The sequence below is a fragment of the Zophobas morio genome, unplaced genomic scaffold, assembly GCF_036711695.1.
Source record: "Zophobas morio isolate AGI-343-1 ecotype UQ-CSIRO unplaced genomic scaffold, CSIRO_AGI_Zmor_V1 ptg000041l, whole genome shotgun sequence".
Taxonomy (NCBI): Eukaryota; Metazoa; Arthropoda; class Insecta; order Coleoptera; family Tenebrionidae; genus Zophobas; species Zophobas morio.
The window spans coordinates 4,888,474-4,904,738 of NW_026972146.1; the positions used below are offsets into that span (position 1 = coordinate 4,888,474).

The 16,265-nt window shown below is 37.6% G+C and overlaps 2 protein-coding genes across 8 annotated transcripts; one reads left to right on the plus strand and one right to left on the minus strand.

Annotated features, from left to right (window-relative positions):
• Nucleotides 1-153: 153 nt before the first annotated feature.
• Nucleotides 154-14,358, plus strand: LOC135140810 (pericentriolar material 1 protein). Of its 5 annotated transcripts, none has more exons than XM_064071497.1 (16): nt 154-432; nt 532-646; nt 1,036-1,226; nt 1,263-1,418; nt 1,734-1,932; nt 10,459-10,824; nt 10,871-11,281; nt 11,329-11,905; nt 11,963-12,439; nt 12,599-13,003; nt 13,052-13,259; nt 13,322-13,441; nt 13,492-13,700; nt 13,746-14,076; nt 14,123-14,207; nt 14,256-14,358. In XM_064071497.1, the coding sequence occupies exons 1-16, from the start codon at nt 310-312 to the stop codon at nt 14,297-14,299; spliced, it is 4,017 nt and encodes a 1,338-aa protein (XP_063927567.1). In that variant the 5' UTR covers nt 154-309; the 3' UTR covers nt 14,300-14,358. The 5 variants fall into 5 exon arrangements, with proteins under 5 accessions (XP_063927567.1, XP_063927566.1, XP_063927568.1 ...); XM_064071496.1 differs by having other exon boundaries at nt 155-432; nt 13,489-13,700; XM_064071498.1 differs by having other exon boundaries at nt 155-432; nt 1,263-1,412; nt 13,489-13,700.
• Nucleotides 14,349-16,182, minus strand: LOC135140817 (uncharacterized). Of its 3 annotated transcripts, none has more exons than XM_064071514.1 (2): nt 15,806-16,182; nt 14,349-14,501 (listed from the first exon to the last, which is right to left on the minus strand). In XM_064071514.1, exons 1-2 carry the CDS (start codon nt 16,077-16,079, stop codon nt 14,476-14,478), a joined length of 300 nt encoding a protein of 99 aa, XP_063927584.1. In that variant the 5' UTR covers nt 16,080-16,182; the 3' UTR covers nt 14,349-14,475. The 3 variants fall into 3 exon arrangements, with proteins under 3 accessions (XP_063927584.1, XP_063927583.1, XP_063927582.1); XM_064071513.1 differs by having other exon boundaries at nt 14,349-14,697; nt 15,806-16,176; XM_064071512.1 differs by having other exon boundaries at nt 14,349-14,886; nt 15,806-16,172.
• Nucleotides 16,183-16,265: the final 83 nt, after the last annotated feature.

Sequence of the window (16,265 nt, forward strand, 5' to 3'; positions counted from 1 at the left end):
TTATTAAAAAATAACGCAGACGAGAGTTTATTTCTCTAGTTTTTTGGTATTAAAAACCGTAATAAAATAAATAAGCACAACTGAAAGCCGAAGTCCGCATCAATTAACGCAGCCGCGGGTTTACATTGGCAGCCTTGCCCCCCGTCACCTGTCACTCTCCGTACGTCGTCTGTCAAAGTCGCGAATCCACAAAAAATAAATAAATAAATGCCCGCATTTAATTTTAATCAATCACGCCGACATGCTGCTACGGTGCCCCACCAGACCGTAATTCCTTGTCTCGGACCCTGCCAGCAGTGAAAGGCCGCAATGTCGGAAGACCGGCGAAAAATGAACCGCCCCAGCACCGGAACGGTGCCCAAAGTCAAGTGCAGGAACAATAGCTCGTACATGAACGAACGCGACAGCCCCCGAAGCTGGACCAACAATTTGGTAAGTGCGTCAAACTCGGCCACACGCCCGTGTCCTTATTCTAAAAATAGGTTTTATATATAGCCGAGTTGTTCCCTATTTCTGGCATGTTCTTTCTAGGCGGGCGACTTCCACCGCCTCAATCTCTCCGACTACTTGAGGAATTCCAGGCGCAATTTGCCCCCGCACTGCGCCATGAACACCACCGTGGAAGAACAGAGACACAACACCACCGGTAAGTCACCGTGTGACTTTAGCAAATTACAACCTAACTGCTAATTGTACGACTTGTTAGTGCGCCATTATTCACTCACGGTCGATTTATTAAAGTAAGGCATGAAAATTGACAGTTGTGGCTGTGTAAACTTGCTTTTGTGCTGCAAATTCAACCATTCAGAGTTGATAATTTAGCACAAAAAGTCTCTACATAGTTACACCATTGACTTCAAAATAAAGGAGTGAGTGTGAATCCACCTTGCAACTGACCTTGAAAAATTTAACCAAAACGCTTTAAAAAAAGCAGTTCTATTACTTTTTTTTTATTGAATGCGTGTTAACTACGTTTCATTCAAGTCTTAAATATAGCCTAACACTAAGTATAAGTTGGTGCTTGGTCGCTTGTAGTGAACGGCTCCATCACCCCGAACACCAGTTCGTCGACGTCCCGCCGCAACTCCTCAGGGACCGTGCCAAAATGCGACAACATCACCAAGTACCCGGACAAGAAACAAATCGAAGACAAGCTCACCCAGATCAGGGAGTATTTACAGATCACGACGTCGCTCATGTCGAGCATGAAGAACACGGACGATCAGGTGAGTACGGGGATGGTGTCGCTTATTCTCTGATAGTTGATGGGGATTTCGTGTGTCCAGTTGGACGACGCCGCCGAGAGAAATAACTTGATTCAGATGATTAGTGATTTGCGGGACAGTGAGGCCAAATTAGTCAACATTTTAGAGAGTATTGAGGCCGATGATGCGGGGGGCATAAGTGACCAGGTGACGGTGTGTTGTGTTTCAGTGTTGTCATAACTCCCACGCTTGAGGTTGTGTCTTCCACTCTGCGCTTTCGCTTTGACAGCACGATCAAAGTGGCTGTGGAAGAAATAGCTGGCGCGTGATTGGTTAGGTTGTTCTTGAGTCTGTCATAACTGTCATCTCGGTGACTCACCTTGACTTAAAAATAGGCGACGTTACTGAATCATTGTGTGACTGACTAATCAGAAATTTCCAACGTCGGAAATTGCTTTACTGCGTCTTTCCTACTTACTTAAATTCGAAAAGTCGTTCAACTGGTTGTCTGAAATGGCGGTTTTCTAGGTGGACAGAAACGATAATTACTCAGAGGCCACTACTTCCAACTCGCACCGCAATGACCTCGACGATAAAGTTGATCACACTAACCGTGAGATGGAGCTACTTCGAGATCAACAAATGTCGTTTTTGAGCTTGCAACAAAAAGCTGAGAATAAGTTGAAAGACGCACGACAGTTGCAAGAAAAACTGATGATGTCCCAATGTAAGTTTAGTTAGTTGTCGTTGTAACCGCGAGAGGGCGCAAACCCACTTAAGTAATACCATTGTTTAACTATATTATAGTTGGACAACCTATACGGACAATCACTTTCCCATGTAGAAAAGAATGAATATATATTTTACATCTCACTCGCTTCACTATGAAGTGGTGGTACCTTACGAAAGGGGGTAAAAATAGTCCGTAAGCACGTGATGTCGATAAGGTAGTAAACGGACGTATTAATCAGTACGTTGTACGGGGAGCAGTCACAAAATAAGCAAACGTACGTGTTGAAGACTCTACTGTAATATATGCGTCCCTTCGTCCACTTTAAAGGTATACGAAATTAAACGACCACTACTTTAATTAATAAGTAACAAGTCATCTATTTGCCTCCAGAATAACTATGGATTATCATCAAACTATGAACACCAAATTAATTCAATATGAACATCTTCTTACGTATTTTTTTTATTAACAGTAGTCAAATCATTAAATACATATTATTTTTGAAACTAAAATGCATTTTATCCTAAGATTGTATCACAAAATATTCATCACCATTTAAATATATACGATTTAGACATCAAGAAATAAATTTAAAATTGCAAAAATTATACCAAAACAGCCTTAAATGTGTCTTGTATGTACGTGCTTATCAGTATCTAAGGCATTTTAACGCACAGCAATAATCGTTCTTGATGAGTAATGACTGATGACTACTGTAACACAGTAAATCCTCGAAATCGAAAATTTAAAACACTGAAAAATTCAAATATGGGAAAATTGTAAAATCGAGAAATCGAAACATAAAAAAATCAAAAAAATTAAAATTGGAAAATCTAAAATTTAAAAATCGAGAAATTGAACAGTCGGTTAATTCAAAAACCGAAACATCGAAAATTGGAAAATCGAAAAAAAAATGGGACAATCGAAAATTTAAAAATTCCGAAAATTGAAAAATTGAAATATAGAAGAACTGAAAACTCAAAAAATCGAAAAAAAATAATAATTTAAAAATTGAAAAGCTAAAATTGAGAAATCGAAAAACTGAAAAATCACAAAATTGAACGAAATATCCAAAAATTAGGAAATTAAAAAATTGAGAAACAGAAAAGTCAAAAAATTGGTCTAAAGAGTTTAGACAGTACTTCCCTCGCTGTCGGAAATTTGACGACTGCATGCCTATTGTGTTTTTTTTCTCATTACATTTTTGTAGTGGGAATTTAAAAAAAAATTGCGATGACGTCATCAACATTTTTGCAAGGACACGTATATCAGTTGGGATAGATGTAGTGTAATACTAAGAATAAAATTATTATATTCTCAAATTTTCGGGAAAATGAATTGGGTCGTTTGAATATTGATTTGTAATAATCAATAAAATAACGAAACAATTTACTCACGTATACCTACGTATCAGAGGCAACTGAAAATCGTGTATGTATAAACATTGTTAATTTAAGATGACAGGCGTAACAGCATACGTGAGAGCCAAACACAGAAACTGTAAACAAAACGACCGTCGGTTTTATTGCTTCGACTTCCGCTTATTATATAAAACATTGGGTTTTATTTTAATTCTTGACGGTGAAATTCACAATTGGTTGATTATAAACATGTCTATTTCACATTCGCGGAATCAAGTGAACGCATAAAACAAATGCAGGTCTGTAATGTTAAAGTCGATGTAAATAAGCGTGCTACCCTTATGTTTCAACCGAGTTTTTCCTTTAACAAATTTTGTGTCTACCAAATTGGGTTGGTTGGGGTGTAATACTAATAATAAGTGTTGCCTTTAATTTAATCAATAAAATAAATTGACTTCATTAATTTTTTTGAACCACCTCTTAAGAAAATCTAAAAAATATGAATGGAATGATAAATCACAAGTACAAACTCATCATATTTTTTGCATTTTAGATAGGATTTATTCAGCAAAATTTAAGGGTGACGTCATCAATTTTTTTAGGAGGGATGAACAAATACATTTTGAACAAAAGTTTACCATGGTTATAATAACTTTAAAATATTCCCAAGATTTCAAAGCATTCGGTTTTGTAATTCCTGATTAAATCGATAAAATAAATTCACGCCTTCATTAATTTTTTTGAGTCACCCTGCATATGCAAATCCAAAAATATGAATGGAATGATAAATCACAAGTACAGACTCATCATATTTTGTACATTTTAGATACGATTTATTCGGAAAACTTTTGAGCTGACGTCATCAGTTTTTTGTAGAAGATAACCAAATATATTTTGACTAAAAATTTATTATGCTCTTTATAACCTTAAAACATCTGCAAGATTTCAAAGCATTCGGTTTTGTAGTTCCTGATTAAATCAATAAAATAAATTTACGCATTCATTAATTTTTTTGAGTCACTCTGTATATGCAAATCCAAAAAATATGAATGGAGTGATAAATGACAAGTACAGGCTCATCATATTTTGTACATTTTAGATATGATTTATTCGGCAAACTTTCGAGCTGACGTCATCAAGTTTTTGGAGGGGATAAGCAAATATATTTTGACTAAACATTTATTATGCCCTTTATAACCTTAAAACATCTGCAAGATTTCAGAGCATTCGGTTTTGTAGTTCCTGATGAAATCAATAAAATATATTTACGCATTCATTAATTTTTTTGAGTCACCCTGTATATGCAAATCCAAAAAATATTAATGGAGTGATAGTTCACAAGTACAGACTCATCATATTTTGTACATTTTAGATATGATTTATTCCACAAACTTTTGAGCTGACGTCATCAAGTTTTTGGAGGGGATAAGCAAATATTTTTTGACTAAAGATTTATGATGCTCTTTATAGCCTTAAAACATCTGCAACATTTCAAAGCATTCTGGTTAGCAGATTAAAAATTAAATTTCAAAATGTTTTATAATTTTGATTTTTTTTCCAAAAATCTGGACGTTTCGGGTGAAAAGTCGATTCAGAATTGTAAACTACATGTGTAGGACTATGTTATTTTATACAATTGAAAACCCATTTACTATGTACAATTTTGAAGTGACGTCATCGCTTTAGTGGTGGGGATGATTCGACAAATTTTGGTTAGCGTTTTACCATCTACATGATATTCTTAATATAAGTACAAAATTTCACAACAATCGGTCGAGTACTTTCGGAGATTATCTGTCTAATAAAAATCCGTGACAACAGACGGACAGACGGACAGACGGACGGACAGACGGACAGACGGACAGACGGACAGACGGACAGACGGACAGACAGACGGAAATGGGAGACCTATTTCTTCGTCTTCTAGGGGTCATGAAAGATCGAGAAAACGTAAAAGTAGAGAGTCGACCGACGGACTCGATTACAATACTTCCTTTGCTTACGCTCGGGAAGTAAAAAGCAGAGTCGAAAAATCGCAAACTTAAAAAATTGAAAAATTGAAAAATCGAAACTTTAGGAAGTGGAGAAATGGGAATATAAAAAAATAGATTAATTGAGAAATCCGAAAACTAGAAATTCAGAAACGCCAAATTTGAAAAATTAAAAAATATTAAGAAGAACTGAAAAATCGAAAAATCTAATATTTAAAACATTGAAAAGTTAAAATATCCTAAAACTGAAAAATGGAGAAATCCAAACATAAAAAATTCGAAAATCTAAAATTTAAAAATCGAAAAACTGAAAAATCAACGAATCGAGAAGTCGAAAATTTAAAAAATTGGAAAATTGAAATATCGGATAAATCAAAAATCGAAACATCGAAAAATCGAGAAACCGAGGAGCAAAAAATCGAAAAACCAACAAATCGAAAAATCGAAACATTGTAAAATTCAAAAATTGAGACATCGAGAAATCGAAAAATCAAAAGACAAAAAAATCGAGGAGTCGAACAATCGAGAAGTCGAAAAATCGAAAAATTGAGAAACCGAAATAGGCCAAAATCGAAAAATCGAAAACTGAAATATGGAGAAATTGATAAAGCGAGAGATTGAATAATCAAAACATCGAAACATCCGAATCTCAATAAATTGAGATCTCAAAAAATTTAAAAATTCGGAAATTTGAAGAATTAAAATATAGAAGTGGAAACTCGAGAAACCGAAAAATCTAGAAATTTAAAAATTAAAATATGGAAAAGTTGAAAAATTGGGAAATTGAAATATAAAACAATCGGAAAATTGAAAAATCTAAAGTATAAAAAACGAAAAACTGAAAATCCAAAAATAAAAAATAGAAAAATCTAGAAGTCGAAAAATCAAAGGATCGAAGTATTGAAAAATATCAAAACTGAAAGAAATATCCAAAAATTTTCTATTTTTCAATTTTTTGAGTTTTCTTACATTTTTCAATTTTTCATTTTTCAGTTACATATTTCAAATCTTGGGCTTATAATTTTTCCGTTTTGCGATTTTTCAGTCATTTCATTTCCCGATTTATTTTTCGATTTTTCAATCTCTTAATTTTTCGATTTTTCTACTTCTCGATTTTGAATTTCTCAACTTTTGATTTCTCGGTTTCTCAATTTTAATTCCCAGTGTGCCGTTTCCTCGAACATTTGATTTTTCGATTTTTTGGTTTTTTTGTTTTTCGATTTTCCAATTTTTTGATTTCTCGATTCCTCGATTACTCAGTTTTCAATTTCTCGATTTTTTGATTTCCCTATTTTTCAGTTTTTCGATTTTTCTGTTTACTCATTTTTCGAATTTTCGTTTTTTTGACTTTTCGACTTGGAATTTTCAGCTTTTTGTTTTTTCGGTTGTTCGATTGTCGAGTATTCAGATTTTTCGATCATTCGATTTCTCCATTTTGCTGATTCTCAGTTTTTCGTTTTTTTCATTTTTCCATTTCTCGGTTTTTCGATTTTTTATTTTTTGTCGATTTTTCGTATTTTTCATTTTCTTATATTTAGATTTTCCGACTTTTCGATTATGTGGTATTTTGAGTTATCAACCGTTTGTTCCCGAATTTTTAGATCTTCCGATTTTTTGGATTTTTAAAATTTACAATCTTTCAATGTGTGGAATTTTGATTTTTTTTTTAATTTTTTCATAATTAGATTTTTCGAGTTTTCAATAAAATTCTATGATTATGTATGATCTTTTAATTTTTCGATTTTTCTACTTCTCGATTTTGAATGTCTCAACTTTTGATTTTTCAATTTTTCGAATTTTCAATTTTTACATTTTTAGATGCTTCGATTTTTCGAATACTCAATTCAATTGATCGATTTTTCAATTTTACAATTTCCGTATTTTCCGATTTTTCGATTTTTCTATTTTGTCGATTATCAGTTTTTTAATTTTTCAAATTTTTGACCTTTTGATGTTTCGATTTTTCAATTATTCGAATTTAAGATTTCTGGACTTTTTGATTCTTCGGTCTTTCGATTTGCCGATTCGTCGGCGTTTCGATTTTTGGATTTCTGGAGTTTTCAATTTTTCAGTTTTTACATGCTAAGATAAAACTAATTTTGGCAAATCACATACCCTCTAAGAAAAGAGAGGGTGGGTGGGCGGGCCTAGTACATGCTAAGATAAAACTAATTTTGGCAAATCACATACCCTCTAAGAAAATAGGGGTGGGTGGGCGGGGCTAGCACTTGCCAAGATAAGACTGAATAATAATAAGAGTAGACAAAGTAAAAAGGTGCCCCTCCCACCCACCCTTATTCCGTTTTCATCATTCATTTTTATTAGCTCTGAAAGAATTTCACGAGTTTTCAACTTTTGATTATTCAATGTTTAGATTTTTCAATTTTAAAATTATAAAATCGAAAGAAATGCTTAATAAATAAAGGAATTGTAAAATGGAAGACATCGAGAAATCGAAAAATCAAAAGACAAAAAAATCGAGGAGTCGAACAATCGAGAAGTCGAAAAATCGAAAAATTGAGAAACCGAAATAGGCCAAAATCGAAAAATCGAAAACTTAAATATGGAGAAATTGATAAAGCGAGAGATTGAATAATCAGAACATCGAAACATCCGAATCTCAATAAATTGAGATCTCAAAAAATTTAAAAATTCGGAAATTTGAAGAATTAAAATATAGAAGTGGAAACTCGAGAAACCGAAAAATCTAGAAATTTAAAAATTAAAATATGGAAAAGTTGAAAAATTGGGAAATTGAAATATAAAACAATCGGAAAATTGAAAAATCCAAAGTATAAAAAACGAAAAACTGAAAATCCAAAAATAAAAAATAGAAAAATCTAGAAGTCGAAAAATCAAAGAATCGAAGTATTGAAAAATATCAAAACTGAAAGAAATATCCAAAAATTGAGAAATCTAAAAACCAATAAAGCGAAGTCGAAAAATCGAAGAATTGAAGAACTGAAAAATCGAAACTTTGAGAAGTGGGAAAATCAAAAATAGAATAATTGAGAAATCAGAAAATTGAAAATTTAACGCAAAAATTTGAAAAATTGAAAAATTTAAATACTGAAGAACTGAAAAGTCAAAAATCGAGAAATCGAAAAATCTAAAATTTAAAACATGAAATAATTAAAATATCGCAAAATGGAAGAATCGAGAAATCCAATTCAGTTTGAAAAATTGAAAAATCGGGACATCGAAAAATTGGAAAATCCAGAAATTGAAAAGCTCAAAAGAAAAAAATCGAAAAACCGAAAAATCCAAAAAATATAAACATCGAAAAATTCAAACACTGAGACTTCGAGAAATCGAAAAATTGGAGGATCGAGAAATTGAGGAGTCGGAAGCCGAAAAGGAAAGTTAAAAATTGAAAAATTGAGAAATTGAACAATCAAAACCACGAAACATCTGAATTCGATAAATTGAGAAATTAAAAAATTGAATAATCGAAAAATTTTAAAAAAGAAAAACTGGAAAATCGAAAATTAAAATTAAAAAAATCGAAAAATTGAAAAATTGAAATATAGAAGAATTGAAAACTCGAGATATCGAAAAACCTAGAATTTTAAAAAATGAAATATTAAAACACCGAAAAGTTGAAAAATTGAGAAATCGAAGCATTAAACAGTCGCAGAATTGAAAAATCTAAAGTTTACAATAAATTGAAAATCCAAAAAGTAAAAAATCGAGAAATCAAAAAAAAACCATCAATTCAAAAATCGAAAAGTCGAAAAATTGAAATATTGAAAAATCTCATAACTGAAAGAAATATTCAAAAAATTGAGAAAGTAAAAAATTGGAAAATTGAGAAATCGAAAATCTAAAACAGCAAAATCGAAAAATCGTAATCTTAAAAAATCGAAAAATTGAAGAATTGAAGGTGTGAAAAATCGAAACTTTGGGAAGTCCAGAAATGGGCAAATAAAAAAAATACTTTAGAAATCGGCAAACTGAAAATTTAGAAACGTGAAAATTTGAAAAATTGAAAAATCGAAATATTTAAAAACCGTAAAATTAAAGGGGACAAAAATTGAGAAATCGTATCATTGAAACATCGAAAGATTGAGAAATCGAAAAATAAAAAAATCGAGAAATAGAAAATTTGAAGAATGGAAGAATCGGAGAAACCCAAAATTGAAATATTGAAAAATTGAGAGATTTAAAGTTGAAAAATCGAGAAATCGACAAGCCGAAAAATCCCAATAGCGTATTTATAAATCAGGACTATGCTACTTTTTAAAATTTAAATAACATTATAAATTGGAAAATGTTGATTTTTTTCCAAAAATCTTGATGTCTAAGGTGAAAATTCGACACGGATGCACATTTTATTTATTTATTTATTTTATCTTGTTTTCGAAATATAATAAACATTTCAAACAATGTCTGTAACGTATTTTAATGCAAATTATATTCATGTGGTTAACAAAATCAGATGTAATATTAGTGTGATTTTGACCTTAATCTAGATTTTATTACAGCAGAACGGCGTGTCCTTTTTAAATTTTAGAAGTTACGGAAACTAGTTCAACAAACAATTAGTTATCTCGTATTTTTGAAACAAAATCTACCAAAACGTCGGATAACAGCAACTGATTTTCATTGAAACAAACAGTCTTCAAAGCAACCTTTAACAACTCGATATTACAAACATGCCTCTTAAGCTCTTCATGCGTTTTTTTCTGTCTTGTAATTATTTGTAATGTCAACGCCGAAAGTTTATGTCGTTCTGTTATTTACTTTGAATATATATTTTCATTTTGTGTTAATATTTTTGTAACACCACGAATCTAAATTTTACTTTAATCTTGTAAAACTAAACAATTATACCAGTTTAAAAACCCTTGGTAAGTTTCTGTCAGTCTTCAGATATAGTCAAATAAAAATAGGCGTCAAATTCATTTAAATACAATTCTTTCGTATCACGTTACAACGCGTTGCTTCATATTTTTTATGGCAAGTATATTTTCGTATTTTGTACATATATGTTTATACACATTACTGTTTACGGAACAATGTTAATTATGGATTTATGGATAACTCCTCGTATAAGAGCAGAGTGAAGGGTGTTTGCCTTTGCTAATGTTTGATGGCGCCATCTGATGTAGAGTAAAATAAATCTAATAATCTAAACAATGGTAATACATTGCGTATTTTTGGGTCAGATGACGTAAACAGCAGCATGAACCAGCGCGACAAGAACCTAACCAGCGTCCAAGACTTCGACGCCGCCATCAAAGAACTGGAAGAGAGAACCAAAAGACTGAACGAACCTCGCGGGTCTAACGCCAACCTCCAGGACCGACTGATCGCAGACGTGGACAGTTTACAAAATCAGATTCTCAGTCTCCACAACATCAACGAAGACAGGAGTCAGATGTTGCAGATGTTGGACAACCGAGACAGCGAACTGAGGGCCCAACACATCGAGCTCCAGAGCAAACTCAGCGAGTTGCAAACCAAAAAATTGCAAATCGATCAGTTAGTTACGCAGCTGCAAACAATGGAAGACGCGGAGGAGGACGACGTTGGTAAGTTGTTCCACAAAAAAAGTACCCCGGTACTAACGCCGAGTAGGGATGCAAGTGAGACGCATCGTCACCATGAAGGATCAACTATCGAAACTGAAGGACATGTTGGAGATCGTGAAAACGACGGAGACGATGGTGCAGAACTCGAACTCGCAGGAAGAACAAGAGCAAGCTTGCGAGATCTGCACGAAAGCCGAGAACTTCCTCCAGAAGGACATGGAGAAGAGGAGGACCCCGGTGCAGATCCAGCACGAGAACGTACCACGCCGGTACGACAATACGGGCTTGAACGAGAGTAGACCGAAGCAGGTGAACAAGAACGCGATCACGTACGACAGACAGAGCGGCTACGGAGGCGCGAAACCCAAAAGCCGCAGCAACAGCAACAAGATGGCGCTGCAAGTCGAGCTCGAGGCGAAGAAGCGCGAACTCGAAGAAATCATGGGGAAACACAAAGGTAAGTCAGTCGTTTTCCGAACGCAAACCAAACTAAGTCTCCCTAAGCTGGGACTTCCAATTTGAATCATGACGTCGGCACCGACAACAAGTCCGAGTTCAGTTGTTCGAGCAACGCGTACTTTGACGGGGCCCCGAGTTGGGCGCCGATCATGTCAGACCATAACAGGTTCGAGTCGAGCGAAAGCGAAGAGGAGTGTCCCGAAGACCAGAACGAATACTCGGAGTTGAATCACCCCAACCAGGCTTTTACTCTTCCGGTGTTGAACTATCCGCCTAAAGCGGAAAAGAGTAGGTCGATGCATAGCGCGGATTATGTTCAAGTTCCAGATCCTGACCGCTTGTCTAGCATGCCGCGGACGCCTGAGCGGTCGCCACGCGAGAGGGCGCGCTCGAATAGTGAGCAAAGTGGTAAGACGCAGGTGCAGAAGCAACTGGAGCTCATTCGGAGCGTGTGCGATTCGATGTTGGAACAGCAGACGCAGAGCGTCAACGTGAGGAATAACCTCACTCCGAGTAGTTTGTATTCGGAGCCGCGACGCTTCGCGTCGCCTAATCCTCATTCGATGAACGCGCTGGTGGAGTCTCCGTGGGCGCCACCTGACCCAGCGGGCTACCAAGGATGGTTAGTTAGTTAGTTAGTTGGTTAAGTTTGGGTTTTTGTCACTAAAAAGGGTTACAGGTTGGCTACAAACACTCTCCAGACGCAGGCTTTCATGCTGAACACGTTGAACCAGTGTTGTCAGATGTTGTGGCTGCAACAGCGCGAGTTGATCGCGCTGAGGCAAGCCGTGAGTCAGTTACAAGAGAGGGATAACCCGCATTACGAGAATCACAGCCATCTGGCGTCACCTATGCAAAACCCGGAGAGTCGACGGTCCAACCAGAAGGTTAACCAGGTTCCGGCGGCTTGTTCAATGCCCAACTTGAACCAGTACAACATCCCTTCCGTCAATTTAGACCCCTCCTATCAGAATAACGCCCGATTGCTCGATCAGTGTTTGAATAACACGAGTGGTGACCACATTAACAACAGTGTGCTGCATGCTGTTAATGCTAACATTAACCAAATGTCCGGCCAGATGTGGAATGGACAGGCGCTGAATAACCAGGTCGCGCCAGGCAATAGAGCTAACAATTACTGGGACAATTTTAGAAGGTAATCTAGTTTTTCGTTTGTTTTTAATCCCCTTCCCTTCTCCCTCCTAGCGTTTCTCCCCTCCCTTCATCCCTTCCACGCGCGCGGGACGACTCTCGACCGATCAAGTGAGGATCGCTGCGGACTCCATTCCGAACGATGTCACCCTTTTTCTTGCAGTTACTCCCGCCAGAACCTCCTTTCGACGAAGAGCAACGAAGGCTTCCAGTCGAGCTTAGAACGCTCGAATAACCCCTTCGCGATAGTTTCGTTGTCCAAAAGCAACTCCGATCACACCTCGTCGCAAGAAAACACTCCTCTGAGGCGAGCGCGCACGAGGAACTCCGAACGCAACAACTCGGCAGTTCCTCCAGATGTTTTGAACGTTAATCACAACATTAATAAAACGATAGACTTGGCAAGCAATCGGAATGTGAACGAAAACGACTATGCTTTCGCCTACAACGAGATCAGCTCGAATAACTCGAATATATCGGAGGAGCAGATTTTTAAAGAGGGGATTTCGGAGAACGCGAGCAGGAGGAACGAGTGGCACGAGGAACAGTCAGAGGAACACCATCCAAAGTAAACAACACGCGAAACGAGAACAGAGAACTAAGCATGTAGTTGTAGGTCGAAACTGTTCGAGGAACTCCGCGAACACGTCTACAAAGAAGTCGTCACTTTGATTTCGGCGAATGAGACGCGACCGCACTTCTTGATACAGCTGTTTAGAGACTTACAGATGATCAGCTCTGACCCGTTAAGACTGAAAATTTTGCAGAGCATCCAGACTATAATCACGCATTCGCTGATTTCGGCGAACCACACCAACAGACAAGTATGAAACTCGGGTCGGTTTAACCGAAACCGTCGGCAGTTCGGTATAATGTGGTTTTCTAGGTTCCGGAGCCGCAGCAAACCGATCCGGTTATAACCGACGGCGGTTTCTCCTTACAGTCGACAGTATGGTCCAAGTCACTCAAAAATCCGGCAGTCACGTCAAGAAACACCCTCCATATGGTACTTCGTCGCGTTTCCACTAACCCGTTCTAGTGTGTTTTTTTCAGGAGAACGAATCCGAGACGGAATCCGTCATCAAAGAGATCATCCCCTACTTAAACGACCATGAGGATGACGTCATGACTCAGCCCTTTTTGTTAGCTCTTAAGCAGGTTCTGCTCGATTCTGATTCGTTTCAGGAGACAGTTCGGGACTCAGTATTCAAGAAGCATTTCTCGAATGTTCTAGACGAGGTTCTGGCGCAGTATCACGGCAAAAAGTGAGTTTGGGGTGTAGAGTTCGTTGAATAATTTTGTGTTTGAAGAGTCCGAGACGTGAAGATGCACTTGATCCAAACCATCAACGACTTGCTCAAAGGTGAGCTTTCTTTTATTCAGTTGATACAGGATACGTGTCCGGAAAACTGCGAAAATAGCGAGATCGGGGCTTTCGATTCGCCGCCGAGCGCCGCCACTAACGGGCAAGTCGAGAGCGTGCAGAACGGAGATTTGGCGGAGGCGGATCAAGGGAGGGTGGAGGATGACGACGTGGAGGAGGAAGGGGCGGTGGGGGGGTTTTGGGACTTGCAGATGGAGGCTTCGGCGGTGAACGAAGAGGTGGATGTTGGAGGGATCGAGTTCCAGAATAACGCTGAAGTAAGTGGTTTTGGTGTCAGTAGTGCGATTGAGTTTTTTGTTGTAGTCTCAGACGCAGTTTATTAAGCAAGGTTTGGATCAAGTACCGACTCGGTTGCCCACAAAGTCGCGTTCTAACACTCCCAGTAAAGGTGGGTTGCGTCCGAGTGATTGATATGTGTTAACTGGTGTGTTTCCAGATCGGTCGACTTCGTCGCGTTCAGACCACCCAGACCAGTTCTAATTTATTCAGTTGTCACATACTCACTTATTTTACTTAAGAAAATAAACAATCAAAACTGACTCAAACTTTATTACTCACGAACATATACAAAAATACAAACTTGTCTAATCGTACAAAAGCCTTAACAGCTACGAGCATTTCCTAACCAGAGACGCGGAGAAACTTTTAGCGCTAAGTCAACCGAGTTTCTCACTTCTGTGGCCTGAAAATGTACAAAGAAATGTGTAGTCGCTTATACAAAAAACGGTTAGGCGTGAGACAATTTCCTCACAAAAAATTGATTTACAAGCCATCGCTATTCCAATGATACAGTGTACAACCGTGCGTTTCTTTAAGCAGTTCTTCGAACAAGTCTTCGCTCGGATCGGTTTTTTTCTTCGCGTTGGCACTTATTTTTTCTGAGGAAAAAAACCGAAGTTGAGAGGGTGCAACGTAAATTCGACTATTATATTAATCTAGGCTATTGATTTATATGTAATGACCCATGATGCATCGCGGCATGTCGGGGATATTATGGGTTGGTTTTCGTAACTTTGCGTCTCTATTTGGGCTTGCTGAGAGTTGTTGACAGGCGAAAGGATTACATTCTGAAATGATTTCAGAATTAAAAAGAGTTGCACAGCGTGTTTCTAAGCAAGCGGGGGCGCAGCAACAACTTTGATATGCACATCAACTGTCACTGATAAGGAGAAATATCAATAACAAATATTAGCTCGATGAACTAGTCGTAGACAGGAGTGCCAATGGACTTTCCCGCCGTCGCAACACCTGCAGTAATAATGTTTATCTTTCATGAATATTAAAAAAAGACAGATTAACACTCAAAGAGCAGTTGCCAGAGTAGAAAGTGACACTGTTTCTATATACATTGCTGAAATATGAAGGTACTAAGTGTTATACTACGTCGTTTACACTGAAGCCTTTTAATTAAGATTATAAATCGGAGTAGATGGTGTGCAATAAATAAGTCTGACACGCGCAATAACTCGTTTTCAGTCTTGAAATGTTTAAATATAACTTCAACACTTCAACTATGTAGAGTTCGCTTTTAAGAATAAATTTGAATTCCAATTTTGAATTCTTATGCTAATAGGACATAACTGGCTACAAATCTATGAAGAAACTTGTGTTACAGACGTCGAAACACTTTGCTTTACTGCTACGCCGGGAAACCCGGTGTCAAAGTTGTATCCGCTTGACGACAGAGGGCGCAGCTGCCCACGGCTCGCTTTTTGCGCCAACTGTACGCGTCGCTTGATTTATGGAACACGCTGTACACAAAGCACCCAAAGCCCCTATTTGCAGACCACAGCCCGTTAAACGAGGCCACCTCTGTTGCTACGCGGGCCAATCGATAATATACAGGGCGTCAAACAATCCCATTCATTCTATTTCCAGCCACCCACAAAGCTGTCGCAACCTCTATTTACATCGCGCCCACCTCATCGAACAAGCAATTTTCCGGCAACTCTAAAAATAACCCATTACAACAAACAAGCGACTCACCGTTTTGGCGCCGTTTTTTGAAGTCCCTCAAATCGTTGCAAAAGTCCCAAGCGCGTTTCCGGCTTCCGGAGTTGTTCTGTGCGACGCTCTCGAACTGCACTTCCATAAAGCACGCGTGGGGCGCCGGCGGCTCCTCTCTGTCTTTCTCCAGCAAGGGGGGCTGGTAGCCGTAGTAGCCGTTGGAGGAGAGGTTCGTCAGGCTTCTAACCCCCGGTATGTAGTTCATGTTGTCTTGGACGATCGGTAACATGCTGAAGTTGAAGTTGTCTCGCATTGCAAGCTTTTCTAACCGTGTTCAAGCGTCAGCTGCTCGCTTCCTAGTGAGATTGCGTAGCACACGCTAAATAAATTCCGGCTACCGGTAAAGCGGCTGCCGCATGCGAACTTTCACTTTAGGCGGAACGGAACGTGGTGGCGCAAGGGGGAACGGCAGCGTGGGGGGGCCTCGAAACATAACCAA

What these genes read in the sequence shown, in the direction of transcription:
- LOC135140817 (XM_064071512.1), bottom strand. Translation starts at nt 16,079, where the DNA reads ATGCGAGACAACTTCAACTTCAGCATGTTACCGATCGTCCAAGACAAC. An exon ending in CAAAAAACGGCGCCAAAACG is followed by an intron (nt 14,887 to 15,805) that starts GTGAGTCGCTTG and finishes AAATCATTTCAG; the next exon opens with AATGTAATCCTTTCGCCTGT.
- LOC135140810 (XM_064071496.1), top strand. Translation starts at nt 310, where the DNA reads ATGTCGGAAGACCGGCGAAAAATGAACCGCCCCAGCACCGGAACGGTG. An exon ending in ACAGAGACACAACACCACCG is followed by an intron (nt 647 to 1,035) that starts GTAAGTCACCGT and finishes GGTCGCTTGTAG; the next exon opens with TGAACGGCTCCATCACCCCG. An exon ending in TACTGGGACAATTTTAGAAG is followed by an intron (nt 12,440 to 12,598) that starts GTAATCTAGTTT and finishes TTTTTCTTGCAG; the next exon opens with TTACTCCCGCCAGAACCTCC.